Source organism: Tripterygium wilfordii, chromosome 10 (assembly GCF_013401445.1).
Source record: "Tripterygium wilfordii isolate XIE 37 chromosome 10, ASM1340144v1, whole genome shotgun sequence".
NCBI lineage: Eukaryota > Viridiplantae > Streptophyta > Magnoliopsida > Celastrales > Celastraceae > Tripterygium > Tripterygium wilfordii.
Genome location: NC_052241.1, coordinates 2,074,558 through 2,097,766, shown reverse-complemented (window position 1 = coordinate 2,097,766; position 23,209 = coordinate 2,074,558). Strand labels below are relative to the sequence as shown.

General features: G+C 34.4%; 2 protein-coding genes across 3 annotated transcripts; one reads left to right on the top strand and one right to left on the bottom strand.

The window, feature by feature from the left end:
• Positions 1-295: 295 nt before the first annotated feature.
• On the bottom strand, positions 296-6,904 carry LOC120007882 (ribonuclease 2-like). The gene is made up of 9 exons (XM_038858355.1): positions 6,667-6,904; positions 5,668-5,696; positions 5,120-5,193; positions 4,084-4,185; positions 3,960-3,963; positions 3,306-3,397; positions 2,515-2,676; positions 1,989-2,088; positions 296-514 (listed from the first exon to the last, which is right to left on the bottom strand). The coding sequence occupies exons 1-9, from the start codon at positions 6,870-6,872 to the stop codon at positions 474-476; spliced, it is 810 nt and encodes a 269-aa protein (XP_038714283.1). The 5' UTR covers positions 6,873-6,904; the 3' UTR covers positions 296-473.
• Positions 6,905-9,708: 2,804 nt separating this feature from the next.
• LOC120007852 (mediator of RNA polymerase II transcription subunit 19a-like) lies at positions 9,709-17,015 on the top strand. 2 transcript variants are annotated; one of them, XM_038858316.1, is made up of 7 exons: positions 9,709-10,175; positions 13,105-13,168; positions 14,450-14,739; positions 14,930-15,157; positions 15,424-15,483; positions 15,644-15,783; positions 16,382-17,015. In XM_038858316.1, exons 2-6 carry the CDS (start codon positions 13,138-13,140, stop codon positions 15,692-15,694), a joined length of 660 nt encoding a protein of 219 aa, XP_038714244.1. In that variant the 5' UTR covers positions 9,709-10,175; positions 13,105-13,137; the 3' UTR covers positions 15,695-15,783; positions 16,382-17,015. The 2 variants fall into 2 exon arrangements, with proteins under 2 accessions (XP_038714244.1, XP_038714245.1); XM_038858317.1 differs by lacking the exon at positions 16,382-17,015 and having other exon boundaries at positions 15,424-15,478; positions 15,644-15,777.
• Positions 17,016-23,209: the final 6,194 nt, after the last annotated feature.

The window sequence follows — 23,209 nt, the reverse complement described above, 5'->3', positions numbered from 1 at the left end:
TGTGGTGTTGATTTTGTGAAATCTGAATCTCTACTCTGGAAACACCACCAACTAGCCATTATGCTGGGACATAATAGGGTACTTTTAAATGAAACCTTAAAGATAAAAACGAGTGAGTCGAAAGTTTAAGGGTATAATCGAGGAAAGGGTCGAGCCTAGTGGGTAGTACTAAGTTGAGACTTCTCACCGGACATTTGACTCGGGGCATAATAGAGTACTTAAATGAAACCCTATAGATAAAAACGACAAAATCGTGATAGTTCAAGGACAAAAAAATATTTTGCAGGAAGACAGATTATATGCACATAAATCATTTTTTCTCCGGAAAAGATTTGCAATATATTCCAGTCATAACATATAAATTGAGTAACTTTTGTGTATCGATTGCATAATACAGGTAAACTACACGAGTTAAACATCCGAAAGCCTCTTCATCAGGCATCCATAGGATCAAAGTTTATGGGGCATCTCCATCAGGCATCCGCGAGATCAAAGTTTGTGGCATTCTCACCTCCTGCATTATGGAAAATAAAAGAAAATGTAAAATCAATACAAATCTCAAGAATGAACCCTAAATCAAAGATTTCCACCGATTAGTAGGAGGTACCATGTTGTTTGATCCCACAATATCAGGATTACAAGACAACAAATATGACATCAAGCACAAAGTTGTCTAATAGATAACAGAAAGAATCACTGGTCTATCTTTAACTAGTGTCAAACTTTGTTAAGAAATAAGAACACATTCAGAATTACGTTTCGCAATTTGCTGCACTTTTTATAAAACTGGATCCGGAAAACGATACCATCACATGTACCATACAAGTTATACTATTGGTAAATCCCTAATAAAATCATAATCCTTGCAAAAATGAAAATTTCTTAAGATAACTGTCGATATAATCCATGACAAAAAGATTATTTGCTAGAAGCTCGTTCTATTTTCGTGAGTAAAAATTACTTGGTAAAGGCCAACTCCTAAGCGGCATCCAACTTTTTTTTCATAAACCAAAGGGCGCCAAGTAATTCATCCTGCTACTAGAAATGATACCCTTGATCATTTTGTTTTCTCGTAGTCAACTCCACAGAAAATAAGGGCTAAAAATCTTAAGAAATGCAAATGTTCACTTCATTTCTTTCGCATAGCCGAATTCTAGTCCTACTTGTTGACTCTTTTTCTAATATAAAATTGCCAAGAAGGAAAGAAATTGCACAGCTGCCAGATGAAAGGTTCATCTGATAACAATGTAGTCGCAATCTCAAAAATACAATTCCAGTCACAAGTTGAAGATGAATTTGAAAATAACTAGCAAGTGGTTTGGAGATTTTGTATAGGAAAATAAGGCAGCTGAAGCTTCAAACACAATTAGATGATGGAATGATTTAAAAACAGGCGCTCCAACACCCAGACAAAAACAAGGATATCTAGCTTTGAGTCATGCAAGAAGAAAAACCATCATCGTCAAATTCATTGCAATGAAAACTAACAAGAAACTATGTGGCAGAGTTGTTCCTGAAATCTCAGAAAGAAAAGGACAAAAGGTTGACCATGATCTTTGGAGCTGCAAAGGAAATTTAGGTAAGCATAAAATGAAAAGGAAAAGATGAGAAAAGATCAAAAAGTTGGCACAAAATCCTCTGACGACTTCCTGGTCGTACAGGAACCTGAATCTATAGTTTATCTCATCAGTCAACAACCCAGTGCTTTTTGAAATATCCTCCAACCAGTTCCCCACTACCATATTCATATTAGAAAGACACTTATATGATAATATCAGTTTCTTATGAACATGTCTTAATAAATGGCCAACACCTGGCTCACATGCACCATAACAGGTACTGCAATGAGTGTTTAGAACTGCTGTGCTCAACAATTGTCCAAGCCACTACTCCAGGGTAGAGGAGGCAAGGGCTATAAAGAAAAACAAAGTTCTATGCATTTTGTCTATAGAGAACAGAAATCAATGGCTTGGAGACAATAAACTTACCCAATGACACATATGCTGGCAAGCTGACATACTTGGGACAGGAGCTTCTAGAGAAATCCATATCAGCATGAATGCTCAACCTAGTTGCACAGTCCCGAGGCTGCGGTAACAATATAACCATCAATTTTTTAAATGGAAAAAAAAAAGGCATAAAAGGAAAAGTGGTTCTACAGAAAAGAATCACATAAAGATGTTAGATCAAGGAGTTTTTCTCCAAACAGCTTTACCAAATAAGATCAATCATCCAACATGATTACATTCTTTCAGTTTGTAAGAAAAATACAATAAAAATTTTCTCAAGTAGAGAGAGAGAGAGGGAGGGAGAGAGAACAATAAACTGAGCAGGCAAGTGGCAAAGATCAGAAATTATATGATTTAGAACAGCAAACTGTTACCATCTGTCATCAGACCATGAATATATTATGTCCTGACTCCTCACTCTACATAAAGTCTGACAATGTCCTCTACTATCGTCCATTTCGAATTTAGTTATGAAACATGTAAGATCATATCAAGCAGCACTAACCTTGAAATCCTTATAAAAGCACAAATGCAATTCCTCCACAGCACCACTTGAGCAGACAATTGATGGAGTAGTATGAAAAGCATTCTGGATAGCAGTCACTATGCCTCCAAGAGGATATTTTTCAGTATTAGAAGGAACATATCCTGCTTCACTCAGGACTTTCTGCAGTCAATTGATCATTTGTACCAAGAGAAGGATTTCAATGTGTATAAAAGTAAACAAAGATGACCGAAGCAATTCATAAATACAAGAATATTCCAAAACATATGAGCAAACAAGATGATGGAATCAAGTTATATGGAGGATGTATATAATAATATATATAAACTGCGTGAGGCAAGCTGGCTTGCCAACACATGGCTCGCTAGCTGGCCGACATGTGTCCAGTTTATTTTCTTAATATATTTTTTAAAAAAAACTAAAGAAACGTGTGCTGACATCCCTATTGATTTTCTTTTTAAAAACACTTCCAAAAGAAATCTACGAAAAATTAACGTGTCCTCTTCATTTTCTCATGGGTCTCTCGGGAAAGGGAAAATTCAGTAGAGAAAGGAGAGAGAGAAACAGATTGAACCTAATCAACCCCATTCTCCTCTCTCTACCTTCAAAAGGAGGGTTTTTTTGAAAAGAAAATCAATATGCCGCCGAAGTGTCATCCTTAGATGAGTTTGATGAGGATGCTGAAATCACTGTATGACTATGCTACAATACATATTGGTTGAGTACGGAAGGCATAATTGGAAACATAAGTACAACTATTCAGTGGAATCTGTAACTGACCAGAGACTTACTGTGACATTATATTTAAAGTAGACATTGAGAGTTGTAAGGAAGTAGCTGTATTCGTCCCGAACAACTGGAGAAGAACAAGTCCCGTGCTTCTCTGAGAGTATCACGGCCAGAATTAAGTAATAGCACGACTAAAACAGAAAAGAAACCAAACATATGCCATCTTCTATGCAAGTAGATAACATGCCTTTTGAGAGTTACCTATTAATTACTCAGTGTACAACAGCTCATGCAATGAAATTCAATATAATCACTGGTTGATATTCCCATTACCAGACGAAATGGTGCAAAAGGATGTGTGCCACCGACAAAAAGGGTTTAATGCATGCAATCTTTCTCTCTTATGCTAAAAGGAATATTATTCTGAGAGGATTGAAACATTTCAGATTTTCTATTAGGAAAACATGTTCATGCATTTTAATATGGATTAAAGAGAATCTATCCTTGGTCTAAGATAATGTGTGGTGTGGCAATCGTAGAACATCATAAGCAAACAAAGCATGTGCTGCCTGAAGCTGCAAATTATGCAGCAACTATGGACAGCAGGCTTCTACATCCTCAATAATATATTGCAGTTCCCTTTGGACTAAGTTGGGGATTGAGCGCAGACAAACTAGCTATCATCAAATATCAGAGCAAAAGATGTAGATAATTACCCCACTGCAAAGTACATATTCACGTCCAGCCATCATATCATATAAAAACAAGGAAGAACAATTGTTAGTTGCACATCACTGAAAGGAAAGTTAGTAACAAATATATTCTTTAAGAAATAACCACCTCATGTCCCCAAAATGAACCTTTTCCACCATGGCAAGTTGATGATGAACCACAACTTAAAGACGGCCAATATTTCTCCAGAGGATCCAGCAATGTTGCAATCTACATGCCAAACAGAGCATCAAGAATTAGGCATGAAGGAATTTCAATGAACACTAGGTCTACTACATACTAAGGGTCAACAACTTTAGAAGTGGGATAGAGAATACTCAAATTGCATACATATGATTAAACCGGTCTTATCCTACACCAGTAAAATAAGTTCTAAGGAATATCACCAGCATTGAACATGTAAAACCATAGTTACCGGGAACGGTCAATCCCCCCTCGTACTCCGAATTGGGACAAACATCCCGGAATGGGGTAAAATAACGACCTGGGAAGCTCAGGAACGCAACCTGGGAAGCCCAAAGTAGTGTCCCAAAATTCTGCCATGAAAAGACCCAAAAATCGATTGAGATGTGAGAATAGAGGAGTAGAAGATAACATATAGACTGACAGAGTTGGAGAGAAGAGGAAGGCATGGGAGAGGAGTACTCAAACCAGAGAGAATGAATGAGAGAGAAAAAGTTACTTCAGGACAGAATCAGATAAGCGCGGCATGGAAGAGTACCCAAACCAGAGAGGAGTATTCACGGTGTTGGGACAGAGAAAGAAGAATGTCTAAACCCTAAATTTGTGGTTATTAAAGCCCAGAAAATTTACCTAAAAATAACAAGGCCCATTAAAATTTATTACCCTTTCTTCAAAATTAATAGAGAAGCATTGAAATTGTTTTTTTCTTGTACTTTAGATTGTAAAATATGTTGTATTTAATTTTATATTTCATTCAATATTTAGAAGTGACCCCGATAACTCTTCAAATCGTACCACGTTCCCAACTAGCGTACCAACTAAGTCTACCCCCAAACGTACCACAAATTAATCAAGTGACGTACCCCGTTCCCATACCACAACTCAGAGCGTACCGAGTTCCAAACTGAATTCACAAATCAAACACAAATTCTGACAGAACATAGGAACATGAAGAGTATACCTCCTTTTCATCAAAATTAGATCGAGTGCAACAGGCAGGCCAAGTTCCATCATTGTAATCAGGCCAAAGTCCATCTGTCATAAAATAATGGGAATAAATCGATATTTTGTACTCTCAATGTCTGCTACTGTACAGAGATATACAAGCACAAAGTTGACTTAACAGCCAAACACCGGCCTAGGCAATATGTAAGTATATAACAATAAGGGCCCATTCTATTTACGTGGAGAGTTTGTGAGAGAGAGAGCTGTCTTCATATCCCAGAAGTTCATGTTCCACTTAAATATTTATTGGGAGTTTGGAACAGTCAATGAAAGAGAGTTTTTATTAAAAAAAAAATCAGAAATGATGGTCAAGCAAAAATAGTTCTATCGAAAAAATATCAAAGAATATTCTATTTTGTGCAGATTCAAAATCAGAAAACAAGTTTTGACCATGATTCCATGGAAGCCATAAGCAACCTTGAAAACCTAGCTGTCAAGTGATATTGAGTTTTTATAAACCTGTTTGTCGGGGAAAAAAAAACAAAATTGCACAATTTTACTTACGGATTGTAAATTCAGCTGGCGCATTTGAGCTGGGGAAAAAATTAAAAAAAAAATGTGAGTTCCACTGACAAGTTTGAGATAGAACATTAACAGAATGAATTTTCACATCCTGAAAAAACAAGGAAGATTAAAGCAGCCATGAATAAACATCATTATAAAGAAAAGTGTACAAGGAAACACTGGGAACAAACTTCATATTTCTTTCATAATCAATTTCTTGGCCTATTTCACTTTCAATCCCCAACCATTTGCCAAGTATGCATTATTTAACTATGAACAGCTAAGTGCTATATGGCAATACAATCAGCTGGTAACAATTTGTCGGCAGCCAACTACAATCCCAGCAACAGTGAAAAAATATATTTAAGATTCTAGAATCTAGCAAGTACCCAGTCTTCCATCAATCTTATACAATATTATTCTCCTTTTCTCCGCGAAAGACATTAACAAGCAGCTAGACACAATCCTAATTGAAACAAAACGGCTTTAATTGCAGAGTGTGCTTTAGTTGCAGCTTTGACGAATTTTACACTTGAGTGACAATCAAAAGGAGATTTAAAAATAAAACGGAAGTAGCAGATTTGGTACCATAACATCAAGTGATCGGAAGTTTTAATTTCTCTTCCAGCTAAGATAACCCCCCACATCCAAATAAAACGTATGATTTATTACAATAGCTTGAGATTTCACAAGTTAAACTTTGAATGATTTCGTTTTTGTTCAAACATTACCGAATTCTCTCAAGACTTTTATGAATGAAAAACTAAAGCCCAATAAATCACGACCAACACAAAGGAGATCGAAAAATTACAATCTAACGAAAACGCATGAACTATACCACTAGCTTGAGATTTCCCAGTAATTTAATCTTCGAACGAATTACATATTTGTTAAAAAAAACATTCTCAAATTCTCTTATAAGCGACGTTTGCGAGTTAAAAACTAAAAAGCCGAATAAATCACAAACCATGCGAAGGAGATCGATATATAAGAGATTACCCTCTGCAACAAGCATTTTGGGAGCAACAATGGCGGGTGCGTTGACAGTAAGTACCAGGCCACTGCAACGCCAAGTTGAAGTAATCGAACTCCCTCTGTGCTCCGCTTTCTCTGCCATTGACCTCAACGGTCTGATACGAAGACGTTAGGAAGAACGCAATCGCTAATTTTATGAAGAGAAGCGATTGGGCAGGGAGAGAAGCCATTGAGATCTTGTCTTGGCCAGTCTCTGATTGGCGTCAAGTCCATATATCAGCTCCGGAGGGTAATATTGTCAATTACAGACAGAAAAGGATAAGTTATTTATTTATTTATTCGAATATCCGTTTTTGTCCTTTTTGAGTATTAGCACGTCTCTTCACAAAGTACCCGTTAAGGGCTCGTTTGGTTCGTGGATTTGAAGATCGAATAGAAAGAGGATGTTTCTTTGTCAATATTTGGATCACAATCTTATACTATTTTTCCTAATCATTTATTTGTTTGGTTCATATTTGGTTACTATAAAAATTATGATTATTTCACATTGTATGATATATTTAAATTAAAAAATAACACTTTAATTTGAATATCTAAATTAAAAATAGTTTTTTTCATTTTTATGTGATCCCGATCTAATGAATGAGAAATGAAATAATATAGAAAACAACATGTTTAAAATACATAATAGTGAGATAATGTCAAAATTATATGTTTTTTAAAATGACATTATAAGTATTTAATTAAAATAAAAAAAGGATTTCATCCAAGTTTCCTTGGAATCAAAGATTTTACCAACCAATCATAGAAATTATTGACAAAAGGAAAACTCTTATTTCTAGACACTTGAATTTCGCTAACTAAACGACACATTTATTCTTGTTAAAGCCGCGGGTAGGTTCAATGAGTGTTTTTTTTTTTCAGTAATAACACTTTTGTTAAAAATTTAAATACCTTTGTTTTTTTTTTACCAATATGACATAATGTTTTACTGGAATGACATTTCAACCGAGTCTTTATAAATAATTAAAGTATTAGGACTTTATCTAATATTTAATTAGATAAGATTATATTAGAACACTATTTTTTAAATAACTACCAATTATATAAAATTAAAAAATTTAATTTAATTTTGATCAATCGCATCACTTATTTCTTTTTATATTTTATGATATTTAATATTTATAATTACAATTATTATTTAGTAAAATAATCTATCTTATCATAAACATGATATTATTTTAACATTTATCCTCTAATAAAATGTTAAGAAAATAAAAAAAAAATTAGCCAAACTTAAAAACCCAAATTAATTATCAATATTGATGATGATGTAAAATAATCAATCTTATCGTAAATTTTTATAATTAATAGTTTTATATAATTATATAAAAGAAATTGAACTAATAATAATATAAAAATTAATTGAGACTAAAATATCAAAATAATTGTTAATAACAATTTGTGAATGCTTAAAACTAAACAATTATAATAATCATGTTAAAAACCATTCACATGTTGATAATATTAATAATAAAATAATGTAGATAATATTCAAAGTGGTGCATTATCAGCCACTCTCAATATGATTTATTCAAAATATGGATAATATCTAAAAAATTAATTTTAAAATTAAATAATGAAATGCTCTATTGGCATTAGCGCATTTCATACTCCTGCTATTGCCAGTGGCGCATTATTTTTATATTGGTAGTTAAAAAGAAACTATATTATTTTGATATTTAAATATTTCAAAATACTTGAAAATAACTACTTGCTTGTTATCTATATTTTTTTAGTAATATAAAATAATGTAGTAGAACCCCCTCACAGTGCCACCCTCGTTTCAAAGCGTGACTCAATAATTGTCTAGTTACATACATTGAGAAGTAAGTATTTTATATAATATTCAATGAAATTATCATTCAATATTATCAAAATATAAAAACTCATAATTATTATTGTAAATGTTTTATGACATTTATAGATATGATTTTTATTTTTATATTAATGCTAACAAATTCCATCCCTCAATAGTCGATGATGGTTCTGTCCATGAACACGCATTTGATCTGGAGACATTCACCATTAGAGTATCGCCCAAGTAATTATATTCAAATGATTAAATAGAGGAAATGTGTCCGCAATTGGTTCAAAACAAAATCATGTGTTTCCATTTCTCATACAAGATAATTTGAAGATCATTTGAATCATGTGATGAATCCATTAACTTTTCTTTTAATGTTTTCAGTTTCGCTCTAAATATTATCCAATCATAACATTTCGATCCCTTTCACAAAAAAAAAAAAAGAAGTTAATTTAAAGGTTTTATAAATTGAATGTTCGAACAAAATTTTTTTTAAAAAAATTATTGTGATTCAAATTAACTAATAAAATAAGGTAGAAAATAAGCTGGTTTGGTTGTTTTTTATTTTATTTTTATGGCACAACATGCAACACACATGTAACAACACGTTTTTTATAACGTAGAACTTAGTCAACTACCCACTTGATAATTAGCTGGTAACGTAGAGTTAATTAACTGATAACGTAGGGTGGTATTTGTACATGCTAAACTAAGCAATGACTCATATTACAAATTGTGATAATAAAAATACAAATAGGAATTCAAGTCACGAGCCCTCGTCTATGTTAAGAGTTAGCGTGGTAAAGTTCACAATTTCAATCAGCGACCTGTTATTCAGGTGCAACAACACAAACTCACAAATGTACACAAATATGTTGCCCTGCAGAATTCGAACCCCGCACCACCGCAGCATAGATATAAATACGCTAATGACTAGCCCACTGAGTTGAGGACCAACGTGTAGATGGTTTGGTTGAATAAGTACATATTAGTAGTCATACTCTTTCACGAAGGTTTTAAAAAAATACTAATTATTACCTAAGAGGCTAAGAAGGGTAAAAGAGAAAAAAAACTAGAACATCAATGGGAGAACCTGCAAAAACATAAATTTTAGGGCAAAATAGAGGAGCATGAAATACCATACTAGCCCCTAGCACGGAAAAGTCGAAGAACATAAATTAACAAAGCTCGCGGAGTCAGGAGGGAGACACAGGACCTGGGAGCGCTGGTCCTCATTCGCGTCATCGCGTGAAACCCCCAAACGGCCAAACCCTAGTCCAGACACTTCGCTGCGTCAAATACTACAAAGCGCACTGTTACTTCTCTCCGAACTTGTTTGATCTGTCGAATCCACACTCTCCTCTTCCGCCCTAATTCCTGGAATTCATCATTCGTTATTGCCGAACCTGGTTCGGATATTGATTTTTCAAACAAGTCAATGAGTTTTGGGGGGTTTTGGAATATTAATGTGAATTAAGCTTATTGTGAATCAATTCTTTCGCTGGATATTGTTTCTGTCAGGAGAGCAGAGGTGGTCAAGGTTTAGTTTGAGGATTGGTTTTGTGTGTACAAGGGAGAAGAGAAGGCGAAGCCGAGAAGCTCGAATTCAACACTTTGTCTCTGTGATCCGAGCAGGAAGTGCAAGAATTTGGGATCCATGTCAATGGTATGTCAATGGGATCCCTCTGTTAGATTGTATTTACTCCTCGTGTTTGTTTTCAAATTCAACCTGCCTTATATGCTTTACGTTATATTCGTACTTCTGACGGAAAGTATCTGAAAGCAATGGCATGAATTGAGAAAAACTTTGGGAAGTACGGGAAAGGAGACAAAATATTGAAAGAGGCTTTTTTTTGGCGAAAGAACCTTTATTAAGTAATGAAGCTGTAAGAGGATAGTCAAAACAAAAAAAGGGAATCAAAAGGTAAATAAAGAAAGTGCTCAAAAGGATCTACACCAATGAAGCATTAAGAAGAAAGACGAAATGTAGGATATAAGAAATCTGAGGTAATCTGATTGAGTTACATATTAGGAGAACCTAAATAAACATGCATAATAATTATTTCATAAGCCTGTGTGGGCTACTAGTGATAGCATGCATCCAGAATTTTCCGTGTGACCTCATATTAGATGGAAGGTAAGAAGCTGACCTTTCATTTTCGCTTAAATTTTCTCAAATTAATTTACGTTGATGCTTTTCTTTTTAAGTAGCTGGAATGTACTTGAGATCATTGTCGTTGGTGTTAAGTGGCCATGCATTTTAGGCTACAACATACTAAAACAGTTTGGATTTGTGTTTGATTTGTTACATGCTGAGGAGGCTAATGAAAATGTTTTAGTGGATGCTGTTCAAGGGAGCATGAAAAATGTAATTATTTCATATGCTTGTCATCATCACTCTCCTCCTCACACTTTTTGGTTTTCCAGTTTGTAATTATGTGCACAATGAGGAAGAGTGGAGTGGTCTACACCATCATCTTGTGGCATTATTGATTGCAAATTAAATAGCGTATATAAGGTTTAAGTTCTAACATAAATATAACTCTGCGATATTGATTACGAAGGGAGTAAAGTATATAAGGTTTGAGTTATATTTATCATATGGGCTGAAAGATGCATGTGATGCGATCATGGGATTGAATTGGATTTTGGTACGTAGCACTGGACATAAATGTAAACCGGTACTAAGCACTGGACATAAATGTACATTTCCATTTATAACACATAAGAAGAGGTTTGTTTGTGACTGTTTGATACTTGCTACTATCCAAGGTTTTACCCTGTATTACATGTGGTAATATATTATACCAAATTAAAGGGGTTATTTATTAAAATAGAGTCGCTTAGGCGAAGATAGGTGGAAAACATAAATTGAAGCACGTTAAAGGAGCCTAGAATTACAGAATAGATGCCAAGTGTAAAAAGCCGAAGAATGTAAAACACATAGAATCAGAGACTGAGGCCTGGGAGTACTGGTCCTCAGTCGCAAGAAATCCCCAAACTTCCAAACCCTAATCCAGCCAGTGCGCTCCATCGAAGACTATAACATACTCTTTTTCGCTCTTACATTCGTTGATCTGTCAAATCCACTTGCAATATTCCCCAATTCTGCATCAAGTCCCGAAATTTATGGTCTGGTGCTTCTGAACTTAGTTTGGGCACTTAAATCTCAAACAGATCAGAAAGTTTAGGTTTTGGCTCTGTAATGTGAAAAAAAAGATCATAACCGAAGGAATATATGAAAAATTTATTTGTATAGAGAGCCACAGAGGGTTGGGATTCCAGGTTGCTACATGTATAGTTAAAGGCTCTTAATTTTGACGACTGGACTTGTCAATAAAGGAGGAGAAGCAGAAAATTTCCGGTCCGTAAAATTTGTCTGTGATCTGGGCAAGAAGTACAAGGTATTGGATCCGTGTCTCTATTGTATGTGATGAACACGACTCTCCTTGCTCAACTATTTTGCACTTGCAGAATTTAGTTCTGTCCAGTCTGAATTCTCTAGAAATTTTATAAAATGTTTCTTCTCCTTCTGGCTTGTTTTTTAATTTGTTTCCAAGAAATTTTAAAAATGCTTTTTTTTGGGGCTTTACATACAATTTCCTGATTTAGTTAGTATTTGAGAAATCGACATATATGTGGAGTTTTGGCAGTAGCACATTATTAGACGGGTGAAAATATCAAGAAAAATTTAGAAAATATAAGGAAAAGAGACTTCAGAAATTGATAAGTTGAAAGAGAATTTGGGGGAAGTGGGAAACATATCTTAGTGATTAATGCATCATTAAGAACAGGAAAATGTAAAATTGGGAAATGAAATGTAAGATAAAGAAAGCAACTAAGGAAGCATTAAGAAGAAACAATGAAATGTGTAATGATTAATGAAGAAATAAAACGTTAAAGAAAGATAGATCTAAAAAAAATCAGAAGCAGCATTCAGATTTAAGAAGAAACATGAAATATAAAATAAACTAATGAAGTACTGTATTTGGGTGTGTGGATTATCTTCTTGTTCTGTGTTCTGGTTATACAACACTCCTTCCAGTTTTTGGTTTTCAATGTTATACATAGTTGCAGGGTTAGCGAGGGCCAAGGAGCACATATTATATTTCCTTGTAGTGTAATTGAGTATGAATGATATTCTGTCAGTGAAGTTGAGCAATTAATATAGAGGTGACTGAGGTGAAATCCTGAACCTGAAATTGAACTGGAACTGCATACTCGGCACTGGACATAATCCTGCCATTCTCGTGTCTAACACATGAGAAGAAGCATACGGCGTAACTTAGCTTGGGTGTAACTTAGTAGACATGCTTTCTCGGTGCACTTAATACATTAGTAAACTGTTATATGCGTTCATCTATAATTAGCTTATGACATGAGCTAGGTATTGCAGTCCCAGTAGAAATGCTAGTTGCTACATCTCCACTGACCATAAAGGTCAGGGGTTTGTTTCCCCCTCCCCCATTGTCATAGCATATTGTATGAGATAGTGGAAGCTACTTTTACATCTTTTTGTTACATATTTCAAACTTGAATTTGTTTTAGGTAATGGAATAACTTATCTGAAGTCCTGAATGTCCATAAACTTGCAGTTGTTTATGTCCTTTTTCATGAACCATTGATCCATGGATCCTGAAGGCAAGAAGTTTGGAACAGGTAAAATACACTCCGAATATTTGCTATCTGCCACCCTTGATATCTTTCCCCAGACTATTTGGGTTTTACTAGGCGATTTCAGTTCTATTATGTATCATATATGATAAAATACCTTTTAGGTGGATTCCTATATTGATTTGTAGTTCTTGTTCATCTTGAAAATCAAAACATTTCTTGGCTTGCATATAGCGGTAACCTGTCTCACTACGGGAAAATTATTTGAAGCGGGGGAAATAAAAGAAAGTGATGCCTTTAGAATAAATTTTAAATGTAAAAAACCAGCCTCTATACGATATGTGAGCACATAATCCTTCATAATGTTTTCCTCAATGAGGTGGTTAACATTTCTTTTTAATCTATTTCTTTCAATAAAAATTTTCCTTCGTTTTATGACAAGGAGGGACCCCTCTTATTCTGCAATTTGAGAGACTAAATAGGATAATCCTGGATTGCACAGAGTACCCATGTATTAAAGAAAAGGCAATATTCATGTTGTATTTTTCATTGCTTAGTATTAGTACGTCTACAAGCTTTATATCAAAGATTGCTACATGTAGGAGAAATTGTCACAACGATCACTTTCATTAAATCCAAATGAAAAATCAATTTTATATTTTTCCTTTTTGAAGCATTGATGTTTTTATTGAAATAATAATTGATAAAATCATAGTCTACAACTCTTCAGAAACTTGTAAGCCTCGGTCATTTCATCATACAGGACAAATTGCATCATAACCATATCAGGAGAATAAAAAAATCTAGTAACTCAAAAAATTAATAAAGTAGTTCCTGTAAAAAAGATGGTGGCTGACACGATTTTTTACTTTGGTCAAGATTGTGATTGTGTGTGTTAAGTGCATTGCAGATTTATATCATTGCATATTTGCTAAGCGTTACTGATATTAAGACCCAGGCATCGATGGAATTCTGCATGTAATACTAATAAGTAGTTGCATGATTGTAAGTTGTAATATATGGATTGGGTATGTTGACTTGATGCCGGAAATGATATTTCCTGGGCAATCAATTCATGCTACCTGAGGATCTCTTCTGTTATTTGTAAATGAGTAGGATATATGTTTCTGGTTCACTATATATCATTCTGATCCAGTATGAGTTTTTTGAAAAATATTTACATCTTTTGGTTTCAAATGGCTACCCTATGCTGTTTTGTTGTTTCTACGTCTTTTCCAGAATTTTGCATAAATTTGGCTAGCCCTTTTCTTCTAAATTTCATTTGCATGCAATTGAGGGAAAACACTGTTCTATTTGAATTTTTAGGACCAAGGGAACTGACTGGCGCTGTTGATCTTATAAGCCACTTCAAGTTGTTACCCCACCATGACTTTTTCTGCAAGCGGACACTTCCTGTATCAATTTCAGATACACAATATCTTCACAACGTGGTGGGAGACACAGAAATCAGAAAAGGGGAAGGGATGCAGTTAGATCAGCTTATTCAGAATACCTCTTATTCCAGGGATACGAATGCCCACATTCAACCATTTGACCTTGATATTCTCAAAGAGGCCTTCTTGCTGAGGGAAACTACTCCCATTGAGTTGCCTTCTGTAAGAGATCTTCACACGCACGCACATCTATCTAGCTATCTATCTATATATATAAATATATAATTGATTCAATTCAGCTTTACTTGCACAAATTAAATCCTTAAAAAAAGTTTGTTCCCCAATTGATGTTTTATCTACTGTTCGGCACTATGAGGTTACTGAATTCTTTTTGCACACACAATTTGTTTAGGCAGAGAAAGGGACTCCTACAATTGCTGCGAAATCTAAGAGTGAGTCCAAGGACAAGGAAAGGAAGCATAAAAAGCACAAAGATAAAGATAGAGAGAAGGATAAAGAGCATAAGAAGCACAAGCACCGCCATAAGGATCGAAGTAAAGATAAAGACAAGGACAAGAAGAAAGATAAAAGTGGGCTTGTTGATCCTGGTGCTGAACACTCGAAGAAACACCATGAAAAGGTTGAGAAATTGTTGCTCTCTCTCAAACATTGCCTGGGTGTTAAAAAATGTCTATAATCAAGTTTGGATTAGCATGGCTGTGATTTCGGTTAGGACTATATTAATCAACAAGTTCATTTTCGTTCTCCTTGATACTGGATTAATTCCATTCTTTTGATCTTTAAATGACACATTTATCAATTGGGCTGCTAAAAAGCAGCTGGTCCTGATGTAATTGGAAATTTCAATGCGTCCCTCACTGAATTTACTTGTTCATATTTTCTCAGAAAAGGAAGCACAATGTAGATGAAGATCTCAATGATGCTCACAGACACAAAAAAAGTAAGGTAATGAAGATTAGATCAAACTTGTGTGATTTTATTGTGCACTCTGCAATTCTGCGTTCTTTACTTGCATGGATGCCATGAGATTGTGTCTGCTATCCTGTTATTAGCACTTTCTTTGTCCATGATCAAGCCCCATGTTTATAATCAATTTGTGTTGCAGCATAGGAGTTCCAAAATTGATGATATGGGTGCGATAAAGGTGGTAGGCTGAAATTGTGCATACTATAGTTCATTGTAGTCTGAAATGGTTGTCGCTGAGAGTTTTGAAGGGTTTTTCGCCTCATGTTCAAATTGCTTGAGGTAAATATGTTTCTTTTTTTTACCTCTATCTGGCATACTAATATTTTATTGTTGCCAAAAGATGTTTAATATTCTAAATTTCTAATATGCTTTCGGATGCTTTTGCTATGTCATTGACAATTGTGTGAACTTATTGAGAAGTAACTGTAGAATCATTGTATTTGAGATTTGCTACAAGGTTGGAATAATAGCCCATGGACTTCCGTATAGTTTTTGGATTTCATTGTCTCGGCTCCCAAGGGGCTGGTGTATCATAGTTGTGAATTGTGAACACAATATTGCTCCAGTTGTTGGTAGCCTTTTGTAAAGACTTGTGTTCCTCCTTCCTAAAATCAGTGCAACTCTAGTGTGTGGTATATGAAGACAGGATCTAGTACTTGGTTACTTGAGAATTTGAATGTCATAAGCTGATTGCAACTGGTTCTCTCCAGTATTATTGAAATTTTATGGGTCTTGTAGTGTTGTATTTTGTATTTGTTGCACACAGTAGGATCAATGCTTTGTCCTCTCTGGGTTGTGGATGAAACATAGCCCTCGTCTTTGTAATGGTTTTATCCTTTTTGTTTGTTGACACTTGATGTTTACTGTTGTTATGCAGAGTGACATATGAACCGACTAAAGAATGTGACGAACATGAATTCACTGGATGAAGGGTATTAATGCAAGGTAAAAGAATTGCAGAAAGGACTTTTTGTAACATAACAATGTCATGGTATAATTTCTGGTTTTAGGTAAGACTGGATTATTTCTCCCCTTTTTGGCTCATTTTTATGGTGTAGTGGATATTTCAGCCTGTCAATTGTATTTTTTTTTTATCCTTTTTTCAGTAGCAGTCCAATGCTTAGTCAGATTATCATTTAGAAAATGCAGCCTTTTGTTGTGAGAAGGATAGGTTTAAGAAAGGGAATTCTGTATATGGTTTCGTTTCTTTCCTAATCATAGTGAATGAGTGATGAGTAATGACCCGCCGTGCCTAGGCTTGCGGGTTTTGGGCTGTCCTAAACTCCCAATCCTTGGTGGGTCTTGATCCATCTTGATGATTGGTGGTTCTGGATGTTTTCTGGGCGTTTGCTTTGGTATTTCTTGGGCTGTAGCTTATGGTTAGGGAAAAAAGGTCCTGGAGTTACATAAATCCCAGACTTGTAGAGAGGAAATATTCTTTGTAAATAAGGCAAGTTACAACGGGTTATTGATTTAATATTATTGTTGCGTATTCTATTTTCTTTGAATTATTCCACTCTTTTTTTTTTTTGGAAATATGTACAAAATTTGAGAACCATCTACTAAGTAAACGCACTCTATTGGGGGACCGTTCCAGGTCCAACCCCCTTGCAGTACCACCCTTGTCCCATCCCCTTCATAGTTGATTTGAACGGATAATTTATTGTTTTAATATATATATTATATTGTTTTTTAAAGTACACTTAGAATTTATTGTTTTAGTTCTAAATTCATTTGTTTTTAAAATTTCATTGAAAAAAACAATAGAATTAATATTTATCCGATAAAACTGGTTGATAATGGATCTTGTTAGAAAGAGTTTTATGTGTTGATTCTGAATATGTAATTTTTTAAAAAAAATCTAACATGTGTTTTGAGAGTCAAAACGTTTTAAAATTTCATTTAAGAGACTTGAGCTATCATTATATAGAATATCTAACACCACGGTATCTTTTACTGGAAAAAAAAAATAGGGTGGGATCCCATCCCATTTTTTTGCGGTGGGATTTAGAAAATTACCCGGTATTGGCAATTTGGCATGGTCAACAAACACGCCTAGTACTACCAGGCTCGTTGGTCTCCCCCATACAAATAAAAAAACGTAAAAAACGGCTCGTTGGTCTCCAGGTTGAAGGGCAGCCACAATCTTAAGTTTGTTCACTAACTAGAAAATAATAGACAATTAGTCGTAATTAAGGTTAAAAAGTTTTGTTGTCTTTCCAGTCGAAGCTTCTCGGGACCTTGGAAGAGCATGCAGTTGTTGCTTACTATCATTTGAGGCAGGCAAGAGTAAGACCATCTACCTCAAATGATACACAAAACGACACAGGGAGATCATATGCGAATAATAAAACGCACATATATTATTAGTGCATATGTATATGCATTATCTTATCTAGTTGTCACCCATGTGAAAGAGAGCTCGAGACTCCATGATTACTGCGATTATTATTGATCCAACGGTCGAAGAGATCATCATGCAGTGACCCATTCATGATTTTTTTCATATAATCATTCACCAACAGTAACACACAATTGTTTAGTTTTATCAGCTGCTTAATGATTGATTTTTGGATCAACTCATACCAAGGGCGGAGTTAGGAATTTTTTCCGTCCTGAGCTACCAAGTACCAACCATATACACAAAAATTATCCCACCAAGATCAATCATCAATTCAAAATCATACATAGTAATAAGGTTCAAAGGTACATAACATGTAAGAAAAAAGGAAAACAAAACACATTATTTAAGCTGCAGCTTTCAATGCTTTATAGAATAGAATTCGTCTATTATCGAAGCTGAATCGATATCTTCAACAAGCTCTCATTTAATGTAAATCATCATAGAATCTACTAAAAACTCCTCTTCCATTTTATTGCGAATAGCTGTTTTAATATGTTTCATAGCTGAAAATGCTCGTTTTGTCGTGACAATGGATCAGAATCCCAGGATACCGTTCAAGAGTACTAAGATCAATTTCAACTCTTCGACATTTGGAAAGGGGTGGTTGGTGATTTGAGATATCAACATTAGATGGAGAATGCCCTTCACTAGTTGATGCACTTTCTCTTGGTTTAAAGAATGAAAACAAAGTTTTTTTTCTCTTGCTTCTTTGACTTTCCATTGTGACTTATTCGAATTGAAATCCCGAAAACTTAAAAGTTCAGAAATTACCTTCAAATTGAAATTCTCAAAACCTAAAAGTAAAGTAAAGTTCAGAAATTACCTTCAAATGATCCACTCTTGGTGTCGTCTCGTCGACGGCTAGAGGACCTACAACAATTGGAGCTGGAGGATGCGCTGCAAGTTGCAACAATTTGAGTTGGTGGATCGTGGACATACCATTTGTCCATTTGGACTCTCTGTTTGTTGGGTTACTTGGGTATTATGTTTTCAGTATTGGGTTGGGCTATTGAAGATATCTAAGTACTAAATATTTACCCAAAAATTCACCCGAGCTGCAGCCCACCCAAGCCCAAACGTGGCTCCGCCCTTGACTCATACTCGTCCACACGGCTTTGTCTATTTTTGAGCTCAGGAAAAACGTTTTGTTACTAGTTTAAAAGTTGAACTTATTATATTCTACAATTCATTTCTTTTCTCGGAGCAATGTGAGATTTAGAACACTGAACCCTCTCGCTATTTGGTAGTTCGCCCAGCACCCATCAAATTTGACATTGCAGAGGTTTGTGACCCTGTTCGCTCGAGCAGGATATTACATAATTGGTCTTTATTTTCAAACAGAATATACAGCTGATCCCCTTTGGCTCTCCATGCTACTAAAGATTTGGTCCACTCTCAAAAGTACTGTAAATAAAGCAAAAAAGAAAATAAAATAAAAACATATTGGCTTCAACAAATCTAATTGTTCCTACTTCATGCTACAATGCTTTCCTTAATGTAGGTACTAAGTGAAATGCCCTCCTTTGCATTTCCTGCTTTTGATTTGATGAAAGGACAAGAATAAAGCTATATATATAGCTCACATACATCCTCATGGTGCATATAGAGCAAGCAAAGCAGCAACTTTTATTCTTTGCTTTTGGCTCTTCTTATACCCACCCTTTAGATTTTCTTTTCATTGATATCATAAAAAGTTTGTTCCTTTAAAAAATCAAAAAAAAAAAAAAAAGAGTTTTTGATGGAGGAATCTATGAACCCTATTACCAGAAGTAACAACAGTGCAGATACCAACATAGTCCAATCCAACCCAAGTAGTTTTAATTAACAGTAAGCACAACTTCAACACATCAAACCAAACTGGGATAGTCCAGTTGGTTATCAGAGTCGGAAAAAGGAGTATGCTTATGGGGTTTCCGTAGTTCGATTCCCAGTGGATCTATTCCCCTTCTGTTTCGTGCTTGGTTGTCATTCTCAGTACAAAACAAAAGAAAAGACGCTTCAACACATCAAGTTCCTTTCCATCCTAACAACATTGTTTTGTTTTTTGTAATCTGGTTGTTGGTTCATCATTGTATGTGAGGGTCATAAATCTCAATACAGTGAACCCATATGTGTTTGTTAGTTACTTACAATATTGCAGTATGACTTCAAAATAATTTGTTTAAGCTGTACCAAACCCCTGATCAAAATCATCAACAATTGACAAAAAAAAGTTGGTTCTAGATGCGTTCTCCTTAAAATATTAAACAAGAACGGTAGTGCTAGGGTGTTGTGTTCTTAAAAAATGACTCAATATCAGTAGAAGCAAGTGAAGTTAAATAATTTTTTTTAACTGTGAACGATATGTCGATGTCATACAGATTTATTCTTTAAATATTTGAAATGGATCTAAACACGGGCTATTTAGGTCTGCAAACAAAGAAATTTTTCACTTGACAACATGATAAATTGAGTCAAAATTCAATGCATGACTACAAAGATATTGCTCCCGAACTCTAAATACTCTTTAAACTCTTTTTTTCTTCATTGTCAATAATTTACCTGAATAGGTCTGCAAATCACATTATTTATGTTAATAAGAAAAAAAAAATTGGCTTTATGAATCCAAAAAAGAAAATCAAAAACACAAAGTAAGAAAAAATTTATGGCCTTGATGCTTTTGAGACTTGTAGAAATGTTAATAGTGGGATGGGATTTCAAAAGCATTTGTTGTTTTCTGTCAAAAAGTCTAAAGAATGTTGAGAAGAAAGTCATAAAGTTCTGAAGATCAATGGTTGAAAAAAGAGAAAGGCTTGATTATAATTCAATGTGCTGTGCTGCTGCCCTACACCAAGTGAGTGAGAATCTTGATTTATTAATTAACTACACTAATACCCTGTTTGGAAAGTGGAATCTCACGTGTTGAATGCTTTAGACAAAAACTTCTGATTAACTTTTGCCTTCTCTTTAGTCTCCCCACATCTAAGTTTTTTACTTATATATATATGCATATACACACACATATACATTAGTTGAAGTGTTGATTCAGTACTTCTCTATATATGGAATGTGTAGTTTGTGAAGAGCAATTTTTAATCTTCACTAGACAGAAGTTGAGAATACAATGGACTGTTTTTCTGCCTAATATGCAAATTTACTCTTATTGATGGTTAAAAGTTAAAACTAAAGTTGGGTAACTTATGAATCTACACCATTGAAAGTTGAAACATGCTTTCTTGTTTTAATATGGGGGGTCATGTCATGTGTGTCCAAAAGGCGAATGAATTCTACTACATTGGATCCCCATTCACCGCCACTTTTTATGAAGGGATTCTGAATTTCTGATATTGGGTCTCTGTAATTCTAGAAGTATACAATTCTCGTAAATGGGTCGGGAGATATGACACATCATGTAACATTTTTATAGTTTCTCCACCGGAGTTATTATCTACTTGGAGGAGAATTATAGACCATGAGTAATTCCAAAGTTCCCTCACCCGTTTTTATGATATTTAACCAATTTAATGCCAATTGTACAAAGGGTATGGATAACGTGTGCCTTAAGGGTATTAGTTAAGATTTCATTATAGCATGTTACAGTACATTACGCCATATGTGACGATTGATGAACACTCTTTCACTTTAAATTTAAAATACAAATCCTTTTTAGATTTCAATACACATTTTTCATTATTATCTATTGTTATAAGAGTACCCATTATCATTTCCCTTCTACAGAAATCAAATGTAGACCGAGGTAGATCAAAAACCTTTTGAAGAAACATTAAATTTATTTGACAGATGATTCTACACGGAGAAAGATGAAAGATGATAGAGGAAAGAGGAAAGATGAAAGAATTTTAGAAAACATCAAATATTAATTTTGGTTTTTTAATTTTTGAAAACCAAAAATAATTTTCAGTTTTACAAAATAATTTCTAAAAACACACACTCAATCGAATATTCAAACCCATTTCAATTCTTAAAAACTAAAAACAATTTTGGGAACTACAATCAAACCGTTCCAATAATAATTTCCCTCTCACTTATCCCAACCAAAGACAGTGATTTTTCCAATGATTTTTTTTTTGGTATTTGATATGACTCATTTTTGGGTTTTCTATAATCACAATTTCCTAAGCTCCACCAAAACAGGTTAAAAAAAAAGGGTAAAATTTGACTATCTATGAGAATTGAGAGGGTGGTGGTGTTGTAGTGGGCACATGTTTTTTTATTTTTAAAAAATATTGACAATTTTTGAATAGTACCCATCTAGATTTTTTTTTAAAAAAAATTGCATTGTAGAAGTGTCGGTGCTCCATATTGCTTGCACGTACTCATGGGCCAAATATCATGCATTTGCACATTATTATTTACACAACCAAATCGTATCATGCACCTTTGCTTGCTGCAACATTATTCTTGTTATTATAGTATTGATCTTGTAAAATTGGGCATTTGAAAGTTTTCCAACAAATAATTCGCTCTTCATTGGATTTTAAATAGCACTTTTGTAATAATTTGAAGAATAAGTAGAGAAGAAATATTGATCCAACAAACATTCGAGGTAATGTCTCACATTGGATCAAAGGTCCACGTGGGTTTTGTCACTAAAAAAGCTCTCAAATCTTAAGGAGGTTAAGCACCTCTTATTAAGTGAATGGAACTCTTACATCTAACCGATGTGGAATTCCTAAAAACTTTTTGCTTAGGTGGGCAATTATAAGTCGAGTTTCGGTGAGCTAACTCGTAAAAATCTTAATAAGCTTGTTAGTGGACGTAAACGAGCCGAACATCTCCATGTTCGAGCTTGTTGGTTTACAAAACGAGTTTTAGAAAAGTTGTTCGAACTCGTTTCATTAAACGAGCTTGATCGCTCTTAATGAGCCAAGCTCGACAAACCCTTGAATCGTTTACACCCCTATCTAATATCTATGGTGGCGGGGTGTTCGGTTTTTTTTTCTCTAATTTTTTAAACATGAATTTAACCGACCAATCGATCTGTTTCGATGATTATTTCGGTTTATCCATGGATGGTTTTTATCCCGTAAATTAAATAATAAAGTTATAATGCTCTTAAAAAATGTTGTAAATGTGGTGGTAAATATATGGAATGAAAACTCTATATATCCCTAACAATTTCTTCCATAACCGGTCATAATAGTATTACGTTATCTAATCACATTGAATTTCATTATACGTTGTCTAATGTACATTAACTTTCATTATTACGTTGTCTAATTACATATTATAATTAAATTGAATTTGATAGGATACGTAGTGTTGTCGTGGTTAGGGCCATTTTGTGGTGCATAAAAAAAG